Genomic DNA, 17,842 nt, shown 5'->3' on the forward strand with positions numbered 1-17,842 from the left:
GTCTGGGATCCAGCCTCCCTCTGCTGTCTCACAACAGAAGTGTTCACTCACTCTTTAAATCATTCTCCAAGTTAGTCTCCACATTTTGTAATGGGAAAAATCACATCAGAACAGCTCCACTGTGATAGTTTCGTGATAACCAGCCAACCTGACGTCCATTCCCCCTGTAACTCCACCATTGAAAAGTGAGCACACGCCAACATGTATGGATTGACTCATTTAAATGACATACATGTATATGGCTATATATAAATAAAACATGCCAGATGAGTGTTTTAAAAGGATGGGGTAGAAAATAAATAGGAACATACATTTAGTATTTCTTCCCACACGACACTGGGGCTGTTCTGCACCCGTGGCAGGCGTGCTCCTGGCCTTGGCAACCTGTCTATCTTTTTCCTCCCAGGCCGGGCTTCCTGTCTCCTTGCCTGCAGTTAGCTGTGGCTGCAGTCTTGTGTGCCAGGTGCCCCGGCGTGGCCACAAACGTCTCTGCCTCAGCACATGGGAGAGTCACTTGGGAGCCCGGGCAGAGCCACGAGCCACGGGCCAGGAGCCAGGGTCCACTTAGAGAAGCCCCTCAGCCCTCACCCGCTGCCGAAGGGCTGGGGTTCAAAAGAACAGGCCGCTTTGTCCGTCCCTGAGGTTTGGGCCTTATCTGTTCCAGCAGCTGGGGCACCTCACCATCCAACTGCGCTTCATTCTTTTTTTTTTTTTTTTTTTTTTTTTAATATTTTATTTATTTATTTATTTATTTATGGCTGTGTTGGGTCTTCGTTTCTGTGCGAGGGCTTTCTCCAGTTGCGGCAAGTGGGGGCCATTCTTCATCGCGGTGCGCGGGCCTCTCACTATCGCGGCCTCTCTTGTTGCGGAGCACAGGCTCCAGACGCGCAGGCTCAGTAATTGTGGCTCACGGGCCCAGTCGCTCCGCGGCATGTGGGATCTTCCCAGACCAGGGCTCGAACCCGTGCCCCCTGCATTGGCAGGCAGATTCTCAACCACTGCGCCACCAGGGAAGCCCGCGCTTCATTCTTGTAAGCGACCAGGCTCCCAGGAAGATTTCGTGGATTTCTTCACGTATGAACTCAAACAGTGTATGTGGCTCTAAGTCATTACTATGTGATTTACTATTTTCTGATGTTGAAACCACTGAATATTTTATTTTCATGTCTTGGGTTTATATATTCAAAGTGCTGAAGTACAACAGTAATTTATCCTATAGAAATAAAGCAGTTACTACAAAACAAGAATTAGGAGCGGCAGAGGACCTTTAGGTTGCGGTCGACACTAGCTGTAGGTAAGTACCCAGCCACGCGGGGGCCAGGCCTGGGAAGACAGAGTATTGTAACCCTACCGGCAGCCCCCCTGCGGGCCAATCAGAACCGCTGTGGAAATGGGCCAGTGAGCCAGGCTACTGTGTCAGAAGGGAGTCCCTTTACTGTTACGAGCAATTCCAGATGGCCCACTAGAGGCAGAGCAAATCAGCAAATTACAGAACCTCTAAGACAGAAGTTTTTAGTCCATCCCTCACTTACCTCAACTGATTCAACTCATGAATCTGAAGTTTTCTTTTTATAAAGACTAAAATTGGATGGGTTGTCAGCTTTTAAAATATCGTTAGCTTTCCTAAGTACACTACCAAAATTAAGGTAAACCTTTCCCCCTGAATTATATAATTTTATTCCTGTGAATTCAACATTCAAGAATTTTCTTTTGATAGCAAGAGCGGCAGAGAGGACACACATGGAAGGGAGAACTGTCCCCCAAGGAGAACTCCTCCAGAGCAAGGAGACACGTGTAGTGGAACACGTGTGAGCAGGACAGGAGGGCCGTGTGCCGTGCCGAGGGGGCCGGGTGAGCCTGGCCACCGACGGAGAGCGGGCTGAGGCAGATGGAGCACTCGGGGCTCTCCCGGAGCAGGGCCTGCAACACAGAAGGACACGGGGGTTTGTCACGCAGATGGTTGGTTTCATCGTGATAGGAAGTTCCGGAAATGTAAGTGAGAACTGTACACTGACAGACGTGGATCTTCTAAAAATGAAGACATTTCATTCTGTGTTAAAATAACATTAATTATCTACGTACTCTGCTACTCTTGTGAAAAATGGAAAGGGATAGTGACACCCCTGGGATAACCCATTTTGAAACACAAATACTTTATAAAATGCTGAACATTAATAATACAGAGTTTCTTTTAATTAAGCAATGAAGAGTAGTCTTTTTCAAATTTCTTGATACTGTGTAGCTGCTAAACTTCTTTATACATTTTCCTCTTTCTGTGATTTTCTAAGCAATTGTTTCCTCTGTGGGATTTGGAGTGTCGTTCTTTCACGGCTCCTACAGATGCAAGAGGAGGGCAGGCTGGGACCTGCGGGGAAACTCCGGGGGGCGGGGGAAGAGCATGTGGGGAGGCCTTTTCCCTCGGCGCTTTCACAAAATGCCATCATCAAAGCAGAATTTCACACTCAAGGGCCTTGGCACTCACCCCAGAGTGGGTGGTGAAGGTCCTGGGGCCCCACGTGGTGCGGGCACAGGCCGGGCCCCCCCTTTCCTGGTGGGTCCCGCCCCAGGCAGCACTGCAGAGCCGCTGGCTGCTCTGTCCCGGGCACAGCCTACCTGTGTCTGGATCTTCCTCCACTCCTCTTCCGTGAGCTCGTGGCCACACCTGTCCTCGAGCTGCTGCAGCACGCTGCGGTTGAGGGCCAGGCAGCGGTCGATCTCTGAGAAGAGCTCGTCTATGTCCGTGTGGTAAGAGCACAGCAGGCGGTGGCTGATTTCTGTGAACTGGGGACACGGCGGGGGCACACTTACACAAAGGCAGTGAGAAGTTCTGGAGGGAGGTTGAAGGGAAGCACCTTCTTGAGTCCCGACCACCCTTCCTGCTCATTTCCCTAAGGCCCTGCCTCTGAATAGTACTTCTTGGGGAAATAGACACACGGCGATTTCCTTAATCACTCCAAGTCCAGAGAATTGGTGCAGAGATTTTACCAGAACGGGGCACCTGGTTGTAAGCCTTGCTTGTTAGCAGGGAGTACATTGATGAGAAGTTGAGAGGAGAAAGGATTAGAATTTTGCACAAGTAGTCACATGGTCATCCTGGTCTGGCACCAGCTACTCTAGTCTTCACGGGGACGGTCACTGCACAGGGCCGCTCTCCTGGGGCCACCACCAGGCCATCACTAATGAGAACTGCTTCGCTTCCCCTTGCTCCACAACATCTTCCCCTGGGGTTGCAGACTATGAATGATCATTTTAGTGTGAACGTTTTAAAAAATGGTTTTTAAAAAACATTTAGAAAGTAATCTTTCCAAGAGAAAGATTATCTCCTTCTTTCAAACCGGTTACTCATTCTGCTTTTCTCACCGAGCTCTAAAATCATAATTTTGAACCCCACCCCTTGCCTAAGGACCTTAAAAAATAAGCTGAGTTAATCAGTTATGGACAATTGTATGTCCCCTTGCTACAGAACACATCTTTAGGACTTACCTTAAAATTCTGTTTTCACTGCTAGCATAAATATGGAGACGGCATGTTACATTTTATCTCAAACTTTTGTTCTGCTTTAGAAGCATTAGCCTTAAATACAGTCTCTAATGTTCCGCCAAGCTCAGTCCTTTTATAAAGGTCTATATTTTGATACAAAAAGATTTAGAAAAGCATAGTGATCTCAGGACAAATGAGTTAGTTGTTGGCTGTGGCATGCTGTTGCCTCCTGATGGCAGCAAACCAGAATTGCCAGGATGAATGCACGCATTTGCAGTGCAAGTTCCCTCCCGTGTGATTCGTAAAATGCAACATGCCTAGATCACGTGGGAGGTATGTGGACTCATGCGTGACTTCCCCCAGATGGACCAAAGTGTGTGCATTTTTGGTCCATTAAGTGGTAACAGTTGCTCACTGCAAAGTAGCGAAACTGTGATATCCTCCAGCCTCCCTGCTCTGGACTCAGTCTGGCCTTTGGAAATGTTTACTGTGTGAGTCTCTCTGATCTCTGTGAATTGTAATCTCCCAAATTAGGAATCTTTAAGTCTTCTGTGTATACCCTTCCATCAAGGTGCCATCCACTCCTTTTTAGAAAAGACAAGGTCGTATAGTTATTGGTTTATTAGAAATGTAACGTCTTAAACTTTTTAGGGTTTTTGTTAGTGTTTTGGTTACAGTTGTGCAGGTTTTAGATGGCTTGCCCATTTTCCCATAAGTCCTGCATGATTTTTCAGGAACATACACATTAGCAGGGTTGCCTAGATAGGTGAGTGATATTGTGATTCCAAAGGGCTTCAAGATTCCAGAAGTCGGTCTCCTTAGATGGGCTGGGAAGGAAAAAGAGTTTCATGGATTTCAGTTACGTTTTAAAGACCTGGATTATCACTGTGGGTTCAAATCCAGACTCTCAGTTACCAGCTGAGTGACCTTGGGCAAGTTACATTCGTTGTTGAGGGAATCTTATGAGAAAAGACTGGGCAAGTTCATTTGTACCCCCTCCCTTTTTTTTAGATTCCACATACAAGCGCTATCATATGATATTTGTCTTTCTCTGCCTGACTTACTTCACTCAGTATGAATTTATCTACAAAACAGAAATAGAGTCACAGATTTAGAAAACAAATTTATGGTTACCAGAGGTGAGGGGAGAGGGATAAATTGGAAGACTGGGATTGACATATACACACTACTATATATAAAATAGGTAACTAATAAGGACCTACTGTATAGCACAGGGAACTCTACTCAGTACTCTGTAATGACCTATATGGGAAAAGAACCTAAAAAAGAGTGGATATATGTATATGTATAACTGATTCACTTTGCTTTACACCTGAAACTAACACAACACTGTAAATCAACTACACTCCAATAAAAATTTAAAGAAAAGAAAAAGGCCTGTGAACAGCTGGGGCACAGGAGTAAATGGTTTTTATTAAAGAGATTTGGGGATAGGGCTGTATTTGGTCTTATTTTTTTTCTCTCCCTGATCTTCTCAAAGTGCTGTATGATATACTTGGAAAAAACCCTTTTCGTATAATTGTTTTAGAACTTGCTAAAATGTAAGACTTCACCAGCTAGTCTAGATCGACACCGTCTGCAAGAAATGTCACGTGAGCCATGTCTAATCTTAAAATTTATAGGAGCCACATTAAGAAAAGTTTCTAAATAGGTGGAATTAAATTTAATATTTTACGTAACCCAGCATATCCAAAATATTTATCACTTCAAAATGTATCAGTTGAATAAGCTGTTGAGATCTTTATATCCTTTCCTTCCTGAAAGGCTTTGAAATCCGAGCTTGCTGTGCCCGCGCATCACACCTCCATTTGGACTGGACGGCCACAGGTGGCTCGTGGCTCCCTGCACTGGACAGCGTGGCCTGGCGGCTCAGAAAGACACTAGAAAGGAGTGACCTCACGTCCGGGCACGGAGAGGTAGCCAACCCAGGGCCACTCCGATAGCTCCTCTGTTAAACGTTTGAAGGCTGATGTAAATGGTAGGGGTGATCTGTTGTTTAAAGGGTGTGACAGTGGCGGCTGTCACCTGCTGGCTGTCGTGCTCGTCCTTCCCCAGCACAGAGCGGTCTGCAGAAGTTGGCGTCCCGTCCAGAAACCACATTCCCCGTTCCCCCTGTGCTAGGTGGGGCCACGTGACACAGCGTTTCCAATGGGAATGGGGTCTCTGGGCTGGACACACAGGTCTCTGAGGCCCAGGGGATGGTAGGGCAAAAGGATGGGGGGGACAGTATCTGTGTCCCACAGGGTGGCACGCTGCGACTCAGGTCACTGAAGCTTCTATTTTCAGTCGTTGAAATTAGGGGTTTATTTGTTTCAGCAATTAGCAGTGTCCTGGCTGAGAGACCGTGGCTGTTTCATGGAACTGGGCAGGATGAAAGGAACTCAGCCCATCAAACCTCGCAGTCATTTAGGTGTGTGATGCACGGAACATGTTCTCCGTGGACGTGGAGGACTTTCCCATTTCAAGTATCCTACTCTACTGGACATCCCATGTGCGCGGTTTGTCTGTTCATTTGTTTTTATGTGGACAACCTGGCGGGATGCCACGTCTGGGTAAGTCACCTCCATCAGAAGGTGCCTTCGCGGACCTGGTGTTCCCTCCCAATTCCCATCCGTCCCGCAAGAAGACTCGAGCCTGCGCGGGAAGGGGGCAGCGGCTGTGGTGAGTGAGCCTGCCCAGCCTTGGTCCCTGGGTGTTAACAAGGATGCGTGCTGGGTTTCAGGGAAAGGCCGTGCTGTAACACGGCAGGCGGCCCACGGGGTTTGAATCCAGGCACCTGTGTTTTGGGGTTTTGCATGCAGTTGTTTTTCAGCCGTACTTGGAGGTCTGGAGGAAGATGCTTTTCCATCTATGAATCCAATTCTGTTTCTTGCTGATTCTAATTACACTTGCCTGGCAGCTGGATCCTAGCTTATGGGCTCCAGCCGGCAGTGTTTCATTTTCTCTGTTCCTCAGCCTTTCAAATACCTGATAAACTCCAAATAAATTATTGAAAGTAGAAGAGTTCCCTATACTTTATAAAAAGGAAGAATTACTTGGAAATGCATACAACTGCCTTCCAATTAATGTTTTATAATTCAAGTTTTCTGTAAATTGGGTTTTCTTGAAGTGTGAGGTATTTCCCATATAGACCTGTAAGGTAAGGTCTTTTCTTCCTCCAAAATTATACCTCAGAATAAAAAGGATCACGTTCTATTCCAGACCTTACAGAGCATCTCAGATTATGAGGTATGGTCTCAAATTAGTTCTGAACAGAAGTGCTACTTGGAGCAGACAGGTTGGTGTGAAAGGATCGCAATGCTGCTTCTCAGGTGAGGTCCCCGGACCCGCAGCATCTGCATCACCTGGTAACTTGTCAGCAATGCCAACTCCCGGGCCGGCCCAGCCCTCCTGGGTCAGAACCTGCAGGTAGGAAGCAGCCGTCTGTGGTTTAACAACCCCCACGGGGTTCTGATGCTCACTCATGCTTGAGAACTGCCATCATAGAAGTTTCCCGATTAATTTTTGAGTCAAAGTTATTTAACACAGCTTTAGTCATCATTCCTGGAGACGTAACCACCCAACTCCAAGTGTGAGGTGTCCCCGTGAGCTTTCAAAGGTCACTTAGAGCCACAGAGTAAATGTGGAGGCCACGAGTATTTACATATCCCCCTCTGTATATATATGTTAATGTTGTCACGTGTGTGGCGAGGTATCTCTGTGGTGCTCTTCCTACACGTTGAGTGAGTTCTCACGGCTTGAGTTGGAGCTGGTGTGCACGCTGCTGGGTCCCACGTGGCCCCGTGGGGACGGCCCCCGCTGTCGCCTCCCTGCGCTGCGGGCCGCCTCCGTTCCTTCTCACTGTCAGCTCGGGCGCTGGGAGTGCTGCACTCAGCGCTGGCCCACCGTGCAGAGCTCTCCCTGGGTCCCCGCCTCTGTCTGTCTGTGGGTCGCTCTGTACGCCAACTACGGGGGACACGGCAGAACCACTAGCTGAAGAAACGGGCTCGTCAGTTTCGCAGATGCAGCTAGTGCCTGTGCGGAGGGCGGGCCTTAACGCGCCCGGCCGGCCTCGCTGGCCTCCGACCCTCACAGTCGGCTCCCTGCGCCTTCGTCTCCTCGGGGTTTTCTCCATGACACGGCTGGTTGAAACTGATACCGTTTTCAACGGCGTGTTTCCTGCCTCTTTCCCTCCAGGAAGGTGGGGCGCACCCAGAGGCGGCCGTGAGTCTGGTGGGGAAGCAGGCAGGGGCTCCGGGGCGACGCTCGGGTCTGCGGAGGCCGCTGGGAAGCAGCGGCTCCCCACCCGGAACCACGTCCTGACCGGGCGAGGTGCAGGGTCAGTGCCGGACGCAGGTGCGCGCGATTGCGGTTTCCTGTCCGCCAGCCTGCCTGGCGCACCTGGCGCACCTGGCACACCTGGCGTCACTTTCACACTCGGTAACGACCACGCCTTCTTCCTCGGCTTACACGGAAGCATGTCGTCAGGAGAAGAGTAACAGTCCCCTTTATAGGCAGTGGTGGTTAAAGACTTAAACTGCAGGTTATTCAACCTAAGCTAAGTAATTTTGCCTTTACGCTGCCGTTTAGCTGTGGCAGGGTGAGGGATAGAAAGCACAGACGGGTCCCAGAGGAGCCTGGGCCGGGCCGGGCCGGGCCGGGGCACATCTTGTTCCTTTAAGGACAGGGCGCCCAACCCAGCAGGAAGGCGGGGTGGGGCCGGGAGAGGGTGCGGAAGAGAGGGTCTGACTGCGAGGTGCAGGGGCAGGAGGGGCGGGCAGGCGTGGGCCAGGCGCCCCCAGCTGCTCCCTCGCCCTCACCGCCTGCAGGGGGCACTGCCGTCCCCACCTCGCCCTCCATCCCTGACGCCAGCTTCTCCGCCCCGGGCCTCGCCCCCGCCTCTCCTCAGGAAAGGCACTACTTTCCCATAGGGATCTTCCGGTCTGGCCAGACTCACTCAGCCCACGAGTGACTGTCATGCTCCTCCGTCCCTGCGACCTCTGCACAGCTGTGTGTCCCCCGCGCCTGGGCTGGACGTGCGCTCTCTCCGGACGCCCAGAGAGCACTTTTGGCCCCTTCGCTTGACACTTGTCACCGGCTGGGTGCTCATACCTTTTTCCTGTGTGTATTTCTTATCTCCTCGTTCCTTAGATTCATCTTGGCGAGGCCCTTGGCGTTCAATAAAAAATGTCGACTTTAGTTTGCAAAAGATTAGAAATGGAGACACATACATGCCCTAATGTGCATATTCTAAAGGAGTGCAGTACAAGTTTCTTTGTGGGGGTTGAAAAAAAGGACAGTGTCTGCGTGGAATGATGCTGAAGGAGCCTGCCGTGTCAAGATTCAGTGACGCATCAATGTTTGGCTTCTAATTATAATACTGACGTTAGCTTGTTAATAAACATACCGAAAATCCTTCAGTATATATTTATGGCAAATTTCTAAAAGTGAACTGATGTGACCGTCTTTATTCTTGTGCTTCAAGTATTGGAAAGTTAACAAGGGTAATATTGTAAAAACTTAAATCAGCATATATTTACGGACTCCCTATCGTGGCCAGGTCAGAGCAACGTCCTAAGTGTAGCTATTAAGAAATATTTCTTAAATGTCAAATTCCTGTGTGATTAGCATCCTTCTATTTACTGCCTCACTGTCACACGGGTCAGAGGCCTTCAGTGATTGAAAAGGCAAGCACCACACACGTAAAGACGATTGAGTTCTAGTTTTCAAACTAGTGGTTAATATTAATTCTATGGACAAAATACATAAAATTTTCAATTAAAAAAATGAATATCTTCTTATATTTTTCTTTTTCAGTCTCACATTTCAGATAGTTGATAAATTAAGTAATTACGAATTCAGGTTATTGATATATAAAGCAATTACTGGTCATTTACAAGTACATCCTGGCTAAACAGTAAAAAAAATATACTAACACAAGTGCCCAGGTGAACTCTGTCTGCCCAGGAGGCCCCTCTCAGCATCCATCTTGATGTCAGCAATTGCTTACTAATGTGTTGACTTACGGCCGCCCTCAAAAGCAAAGTGAAAAGCCTGGAATTTACAGCATATCAATGAATCAGTTGATAAGCTTTTACTGGTTTAATATCCTCCCCGTCTTGCTGCTTGGAGCCACTTCAAGTTAGCAACAGAATGTTTGCCATCTCTATGTGATAAAGGAAGTCAAAGGACTAAACAAACTTTAAGACCATTATGCTGTTTGGCGAGATGTAAATGAAAAAAAGTAAGAGAAATCTCCTGCGGGAGGGTGTGGGAGCGGCAGCCCCTAAAGTCACCCACAGCATCTGACAAATCCCTAACCTCACTTTTTAAACAATGCTCAGGACTTTTAGCTTGGGTTGAGATAGTATAATGCATTTGAAAAGTTTTAATTGCAGCAATAAAAGGCCATACCTCAATTATATGACATATGCTAGCAGAATTTCTAGATAAGGATCAAAGGCATTCAAGGACCAACCACTGCATTCTGGGCAACACTTGGGCTTTCTGTACACACTGGTGACAGGTATGAGCACAGCAGCTCTAGTGACCTCTCCAGGCGGCTTTGATCTGAGTTCACCAGACGACGCAGGAGCGCACCAGGCCTCCTGGATCATCCCTACGGCCCCAGCGCCCTCCATGACAAAGGCGCTGCTGACTCAAGGTTACTTCTGACACTTACTTGTGGGTACAAAACGCAACATTTGACCCGCGCAGTTCTTACCGCGGGACTGCCATCTATTTAAAAGAACCTACAGTGTAACACAACTTCACTTTGCTCTGCTTCAGTCTTGTTAGGAATGTGCCAGCGATATTTCAAAGCAAGGCAGATCTGCGAAGAGAAATCCTCAGCATATGGAAGCATGGCTATTTGTACAAAGATGACCTCTGTATTCTACTAATTAGTTAAGACCCAGTAGATGCAGGAAAACTAAGGTAAGGAAAGACTTCATTAATTCCCCTCTGCAACAGAAGAGTGAAAATGCAAGGCCACAGTTCTTTTGCAAGTAAGATAGATTAATTTATAAAAATAGAATGGCCTGAGCTAATCTAATCTAGAGTATTAAAAACATATCCATCTTGGTGAGAGCTTGAAACTTTAAAGGAAACAAGCACTTCCTCATTTATTGTGCCTAAAAATATCACATTATTATCCCTCTTTGCCTTTCTTTTCTGTTGATTAGACTTCTTTTCCCTGAAGGTAATTAAACCAGTGGTTCCCAAGTATGACAAAGAAGTTTTCACCCATCTGCCAGAAGAGAAAAAAAGTGAATTCAGTGGAGTGAAATTTTTTAAAGCTAAATGGTTCAGTGTAAAGGCATATCCTTTAGTATGTGGTCAAGCATTTCCAACTTTCCTGGTGTTGAAAAATAGTCCTCCTTTTATGAGATGATTCTGATGGTGTATGATGCTTGGTTTTAACTCTTGGCAGTGACCTTGTTGGAGCCCTGAGTCTCTCTTTGACCATCTGTAGACTCCAAAGGTCTGGAGGCCACTGGAGTACAGAATGGCAGCAGGCTGCTGGGGGAGAAGGCAGAAGCTGCTGCAACGTCTTGGTCTCACTGACTAATGAGGCGGTGGATCTGACATTTATTTATCTGCCTTGGACAGCAGGATGCATCACATGATCTATTTCTTCTAGTAATTTGCAATTTCAATTGTTTAGACTAAACATAAGACGAATTTGCATTAATTTAACTGTCACCAGTGGTGAGTATGGAGATACAGCTTAGAAATGTGGCTGGTGGTTGCACGTCACCCCAGATTCAAGAACTGTGGTTCCACAGATAATGAAGAATTTTACCATACCTGATACTGTAGTCACTGCACATTTTGCTTTGTAAACACTCCAATTTCTAAAATTCAAACACTGGATCCCTAATAGTCCACTGATCTAAAGTTCTGTGCACATTTATGTTGTGAGGAGGGTGACGGGGTGAAGACACGGGTGTCAAAACGCAGAGCTGAAAGGCAGGCCTGTGCAGGAAACCTGGCACTCCTGGAATGTCCCTGTCACAGAGCTGGTCTCCCGCCCAAAGGAGCCTTGATAAACTCACTGTTCACTTTGGCTTTGGAATTTATCTTTCACTGCATCTATTACTAGGAAACCTACGGACCCCAATTCTTCTGAAGCTGGGCTTCAGGATACAAGTTTAGTTCTGAAAAACTGTAAAGATGAATATAATGAGAATCCAGGACCAAGAGTTATATTTTTACTTTAAATATCTTAATCTGTGATTTCTAGATTTTAAAGCCTCATTATACGGACAAGCTTAAGTTAAAGTATTTTTACAGGTATTTAAAGGAAAATGATCAGTTCAAACTTATTTTTTTACTGAAACACACGTATGTTCCTTGATGAACTGAATAAAATTCAGTTTCTATCATTAGAAAAATGCTATTTAATTCTTTTTGTAAAATAGGGTATGCTATTAAACTAAGATAAAAGTCTTTCCTAAAGGCACCTCTGGATGATGATTTCTTTCTTTACTAACTCAGGGTGCAGGGTTGTTTCATATGTCTAACATTCTTTGTCATCAGGCTGTTCTAGTATTGCACCGTGAAATACTTATTCTACTCACAGGATTACATCTTTTAAAAACCACAAGAAAATAGCCGAAACCCCTAAATAATATATGTGTCTTAATGTATGCGTAAGCCAATGCTCCACTGTTACTAAAAATCCAAGTGAAGGCGGTCCCTTTGCCTTGCCCACCGTCAGTGTGTCCAGTACTTTTCTGCACAGCGGCCTGGCGAGGTGGGGGCCGCTGACCCCTCGCTCCACCTGCAGCGTCAGGAGGGCTTTCGAAGCTCCTACCTCACACCGGGGTCACCAGGCCGTTCCCCCTGCCAGAGCGCGGGCAGAGCTCAGTGCCCAGTACGACATCTATGTTGTAATCTACTAATTTTATTTATTCACTTAAAAAGTATTTACATAATTAATCCAAGTGGAACTTTTCTGAGGATAAGGTATGAAGTAATGTCTATTTTTCTCCTTCACATGAATGCATAAATTAATTGATTTTCTCAATCTTTTTCTTCACTGATCTCATATGTGTCCTTTACTGTAGACTTAGAATCCCTGTGCACTGAGGTGGGTGACTTTCTACTGGTTCATCTAACATTTCACAAGAATCTTAGTTACCAAAATTTTATATATATTTTGATATTTAACAAGGATGTTCTCCCTCATTACAGCTTTATTGGGATATAACTGATGTACAACATGGTGTAAGTTTAAGGTGTACAATGTGATGATTTGATGCATTTATATGTTGGGAAACGATGGCCACCGGAGGGTTAGTTAACACCCCCACCATCTCACACAGTTACCATTTCTTTTTTGTGGTGAGAACGTTTCAGATCTCTTGGCAACTTTCAAGGCTATAATACCATACGGTTAACAGCAGTCACCACGCTATGCATTAGGACATCTCCTAACTGGAAGCTTGCTCTCTGACCGGCATCTCCCCGTTCCCCCCGCCCCTCTCCCCAAGCCCCTGGCCACCACCATCTGCTCTGTTTCTGTGAGTTTGACTTTTTTAGATTCTACACATAAGTGGAATCATACCATATTTGTCTTTCTCTGTCTGATTTATTTCATTTAGCATAACGTCCTCAAGGTTCATTCATGTTGTTGCAAATGGTAGGATTTCTTTCTTTCTCTTGGCTGAATTCCATTGTAGATGTACCACATCTTCTTATCCATTTATCTGCTGACTGACACTTAGGTTGTTTCCGTGTCTTGGCTGCTGTGCCTAATGCTGCCATGAACATGGAAGTGCAGAAATCTCTGTGAGATCTTGATTTCATCTCCTGTGGAAGGAGAGATGCCCAGGAGTGGAATTGCTGGGTCATATGGTAGTCCTACTTTTAATTTTTTGAGGAACCTCCATACTGTTCTCCATAGAGGCTGCACCAATTTACATTCCCACCAACAGTGCAGGAGGGTTCCCTTTTCTCCACATCACCAGCACTTGGTATTTGTTGTCTTTTTGATGACAGTCATTCTAAGAGGTGTGAGGTGATATCTCATGGTGGTGCTGATTTGCATTTCCCTGATGATTAGTGATACTGAAGACCTTTTTCATGTACCTGTTGGCCATTTGTTATGTCTTCAGAAAAATGCCTATTCACTTCCTCTGCCCAGGTGTTTAATCAGACATTTGGGTTTTTTGGCTATTGAGTTGTATGTGTTCTTTATATATTTTGGATAAAAACCCCTTATGAGATATATGATTTGCAAATATTTTCTCCCATTCTGTAAGTTGTCTTTTTTCATTTTGTAGACTGTTTCCAGTGATGTGCAGAAGCTATTAAGTTTGATGTAGTCCATTTATTTATTTTTGCTTTTGTTGCTTGTGTTTTTGGTGTTATATCCAAAAAATCATTGCCAAGACCATTGTCAAGATTTTCCCCTGTGCTTTCTTTCTTTTTTTTTAATATTTATTTTATTTTATTTATTTATTTTTCTTTTTTTGGCTGCATCGGGTCTTAGTTGTAGCACGCAGGCTCTTAGTTGTGGTGTGCGAGTTTCTCTCTAGTTGTGGCACGAGGGCTCCAGAGCACATGGGCTCTGTAGTTTGCGGCACACGGGCTCTCTCGTTGAGGCATGCGAGCTCAGTAGTTGTGGCACGCGGGCTTATTTGCCCCGCGGTGTGGGATCTTAGTTCCCTGACCAGGAATCGAACCCACGTCCCCTGCATTGGAAGGTGAAGTCTTAACCACTGGACTGGCAGGGAATTCCCTGCCCCTGTGCTTTCTTCTAGGAGTTTTGTGGTTTCAGGCTTTAGGTTTAAGTCTGTAATGCATTTTGAGTTAACTTTTGTTATATCCTCTTGATGAATTAATCACTTATCATTATATAATGACCGTCTCTGTCTGTTACAGCTTTAAAGTCCATTTTGTCTGACAGAAGCATAGCTACCCCTGCTCTCTTTTGGGTTCCACATGAGTAGAATATCTTTTTCTATCCCTGCACTTTGAGCCTATTTGTGCCCTTAATGGTGGAGTGAGTCTCTTGTCGGCAGCATATGAGTTTTGTTTTTTATCTATCCAGTCATTCTATGCCTTTTGATTGGAGAAATTAATTCATTTGCATTAAGAGTAATTACTGATAGGTAAGGACTTACTAATGCCACCTTATTGTCTTCTGGCTGTTTTGTAGTTCCCTTGTTCCTTTCTTCCTCACTTGCTGTGTTCCGTTGTGAATTGATGACTTTCCAGAGTGGTACGCACTCATTCCTTTCTCTTTATCTTAGTGTATCTACTGTAGGGTTTTGCTTTGTGGTTACCATGAGGCTTACATAAAACATCGTATAGGTATAAGTGTATTTCACACTGATAACTTTGATTGCATACAAAAACTTTACCCTTTTACTCCCCCCTTTTGTGTTTTTGATGTCACAGTTTACATCTTTTTTGTAGTGTATGTTCATTAACAAATTATTGTAGCTATAGTTATTTTTAATACTTTTGTCCTTTAACCTTTATAAGAGAGTTAAGTGGTTAATACACCACAATACTACAATATTAGAATATTCTGAATTTGACTATGTACTTTCTTTCACAAGTGTGATGAATATATTCATATGTTTTCATGTTACTAATTAGCATCCTTTCTTTTAAGCTTGAAAAACTCCTTTCAGCATTTCTCGTGAGGCAGGTCTAGTGATGAACTCCCTCAGCTTTTGTTTGTCTGGGAAAGTCTTTAATCTCTCCTTCATTTCTGAAGGACATCTTTGCCAGATAGAGTATTCTTGGTTGGCAGTGTTTTCCTTTTAGCACTTGGGCATCTTCTGGCCCATGAGGTTTCTGCTGAGAAATCCACTGTTAGCCTTTGGGCATTTTCTTGTTAAGTTAGTTAAGCTTATTTTCTCTTGCTGCTTTTAAGATTCTCTCTCTGTCTTTGATTTTTGAGTTTTATTGTAATGTGTCTTGGAGAAGATCTCTTTAAATTGAGTTTGTTTGGTGACCTATGAGCTTCATACACTTGGATATCTAAATCTCTCCCCCATCTGGGAAGTTCTCAGCCATTGTTTCTTTATATCCTTTCTGCCTCCTTCTCCCTCTCTTCTCCTGGGACTCTAATAATTTACAAATTGTTTCTTCTGCTGTATCCCAAAGATCACATATGCTTTCTTCACTCTTTTTCTTTTTTCTTTGTTCTCCTCTTACTGAATAATTTCAAAGGTTTTGTCTTCTAATTCACAGGCTCGTTCTTCTGGTTGATCCATTCTAATGTTGATGCTCTCTATTGAATTTTTCATTTCATTCATTGTATACTTCAGCTCCAGAATTTACTTGGTTCTTTTTAATTTTTTCTGTCCCTCTGTTAAACTTCTCATTTTGTTCCTGTACTGTTTTCCTGATTTCGTTGAATGGTTTTTCTGTATTTTCTTGTAGCTCATCGAGCTTCCTCAAAACATTTATTTTGAATTCTTTATCACATAAATCACAGATCTCTGTGTCTTTGAGGTCAGTTATTGGAAGATTAGTGTGATCCTTTGGTGTTGTCATATTTCCTTGATTTTCATGTTCCTTGAAGTCTTGTGTTGCTGTCTTTGCACGTGAGGAAGCAGTCACCTCCCCCAGTCGTTACTGACTGACTTCAGGAGAGAAATCCCTTCCACCAGCCCTGCTGGGATACTGAGGCTTCTCAAACGGTCTGTGGATACGCCTGCTCCTCGCTCCTTGCTCCCTCTGTGGCAGAATTCCAAGCATGTGTGCCTTCTCTCAATCCTGCAACATATCAGGCTAGGTGCTGACAGCCTCCTTTGCTTTCCCAAGGTGAGGCTGGAGCTCAAGTCGGTGGTGCCTCCCTGCCTGCAGACCTGGGCTGGCTTTCTGCACATGCTCACTAGCTAGCTGCCAAAGCTGGCTCTCCCTATCAGGGGTGCACCCAGGGAGCCAGCCACACACGTGGGCGAGGCACGTGGAGTGCTGGGGCCAGGAGAGGGACCTGCAGGAGAGGCATCCCCAGCGGCTCCTGAGAGGGCTTCTTGATGGAGTCCTCAACACTGTTGGTAGGATCCATATCCCTGCAATGTCCTCTGAGAGTCCTATTTACTGCTTCCCCAGTCTTTTCCATCCCCAGTCATGTGGCTCATGATTCAGTACTCTGGATGGGGTGAGGGAAAGATGAGCCTCTTTGGCAGTGTCCCACATGGCTGGGGAAGCCAGGCACTTACTCACATGCCTTCATTTTCCCCTGTGGGAGAAATCACTTGGCCCTGAGCTGTGCTTCCTTGGGGGGAGGGTGACATGGGTAAAGTCAGGCTATTCTTCTTTCCCTCTCCAATGTGTCCAAACTTGTATATATATTTTTTTGTTCCAACAGTGTGCTGGAACTTTGCCTTTGGAAACCTGGGCTTCCACAAAGGCTTTCTTGTTGGTAGGTGATTGTCTAAGGCAGTGCTCTCCAGGGGCACCCAGGCTGCAGGCGAGAGGGGCTGGGGCAGCTTGGAGCAGGTTCAAGGGCCACTTCAGGGTCCACAGCCTGGACCAAGGTGTGTGTGCCTGTGACCCGATGCTTGGGTGGGTGAGACTCCTCCCGGGTCTCTTGGCTTATGGTGCTGGATCCCACAGTTCCCACTAAGGCAGTTTTGTCCATGGATGAATGCCAAGCTGTGTTGCTGGTTAGGGGGAATACAAGTGAGGGACAACTTATTTGGCCATGTTGCCAACGTCATCCTCAGAAAAACTTTTCCTTATCAGTATTTGTATATTTCTTGTAAGTTTATTTTTAGGTATTAACTATTATGAAAGGGATCCTTTTCCATTGCATTTTATATCTGATTATTGTTGCTATACAGGATGCAATTATTATTGCACATTTATCTTGAATTTGAACATCTAATGGTTTCGTTCTAATAATTTTTCAAATGATTTTATAGATTTAAAATCCATGTGTATAGATAATAAATATGGATTATATAATGCACACACATTGTATTTTTGTTTTCTTGTATTATTGCATTGGCAAGGAATGGCCAAAGTGTGATTGTGGGTAACCTATTTTGCACCTTTAGGGTTTCACTATCTAAAATAATGTGTTTTTAGTTTCCGACATGTAGTCTTTATTGTGACAAGGAAATTTCATTTAGTTCTAGTTCGCTGTCATTATTAGGAATGGCTGTTAAATTTAATATATTTTCAGTAAAGACTGAGATGCTTTAATATAATTTTTCTCAGTCATTTTCTTAAAATTTATTTATTTTATTTTTGGCTGCATTAGGTCTTCATTGCTGCACGCGGGCTTTCTCTAGTTGCAGCGAGTGGGGGCTACTCTTTGTTGCAGTGCGCAGGCTTCTCATTGTGGTGGCTTCTCTTGTTGTGGAGCATGGGCTCTAGGTGTTCAGGC

General features: G+C 45.1%; 1 protein-coding gene across 3 annotated transcripts in view; it reads right to left on the reverse strand.

Annotated features, from left to right (window-relative positions):
* Positions 1-1,689: 1,689 nt before the first annotated feature.
* RNF32 (ring finger protein 32) overlaps positions 1,690-17,842 on the reverse strand; it is a 42,937-nt gene continuing 26,784 nt past the window's right edge. For all 3 annotated transcript variants that reach the window (XM_059932952.1, XM_059932951.1, XM_059932953.1), the window contains exons 8-9: positions 2,614-2,781; positions 1,690-1,920 (exon numbers count right to left, since the gene is read on the reverse strand). In XM_059932952.1, the coding sequence (XP_059788935.1) occupies positions 1,690-1,920; positions 2,614-2,781 (399 nt within the window). The remainder of the gene's footprint in view (positions 1,921-2,613; positions 2,782-17,842) is intronic.

The sequence above is a fragment of the Balaenoptera ricei genome, chromosome 9, assembly GCF_028023285.1.
Source record: "Balaenoptera ricei isolate mBalRic1 chromosome 9, mBalRic1.hap2, whole genome shotgun sequence".
Taxonomy (NCBI): domain Eukaryota; kingdom Metazoa; phylum Chordata; class Mammalia; order Artiodactyla; family Balaenopteridae; genus Balaenoptera; species Balaenoptera ricei.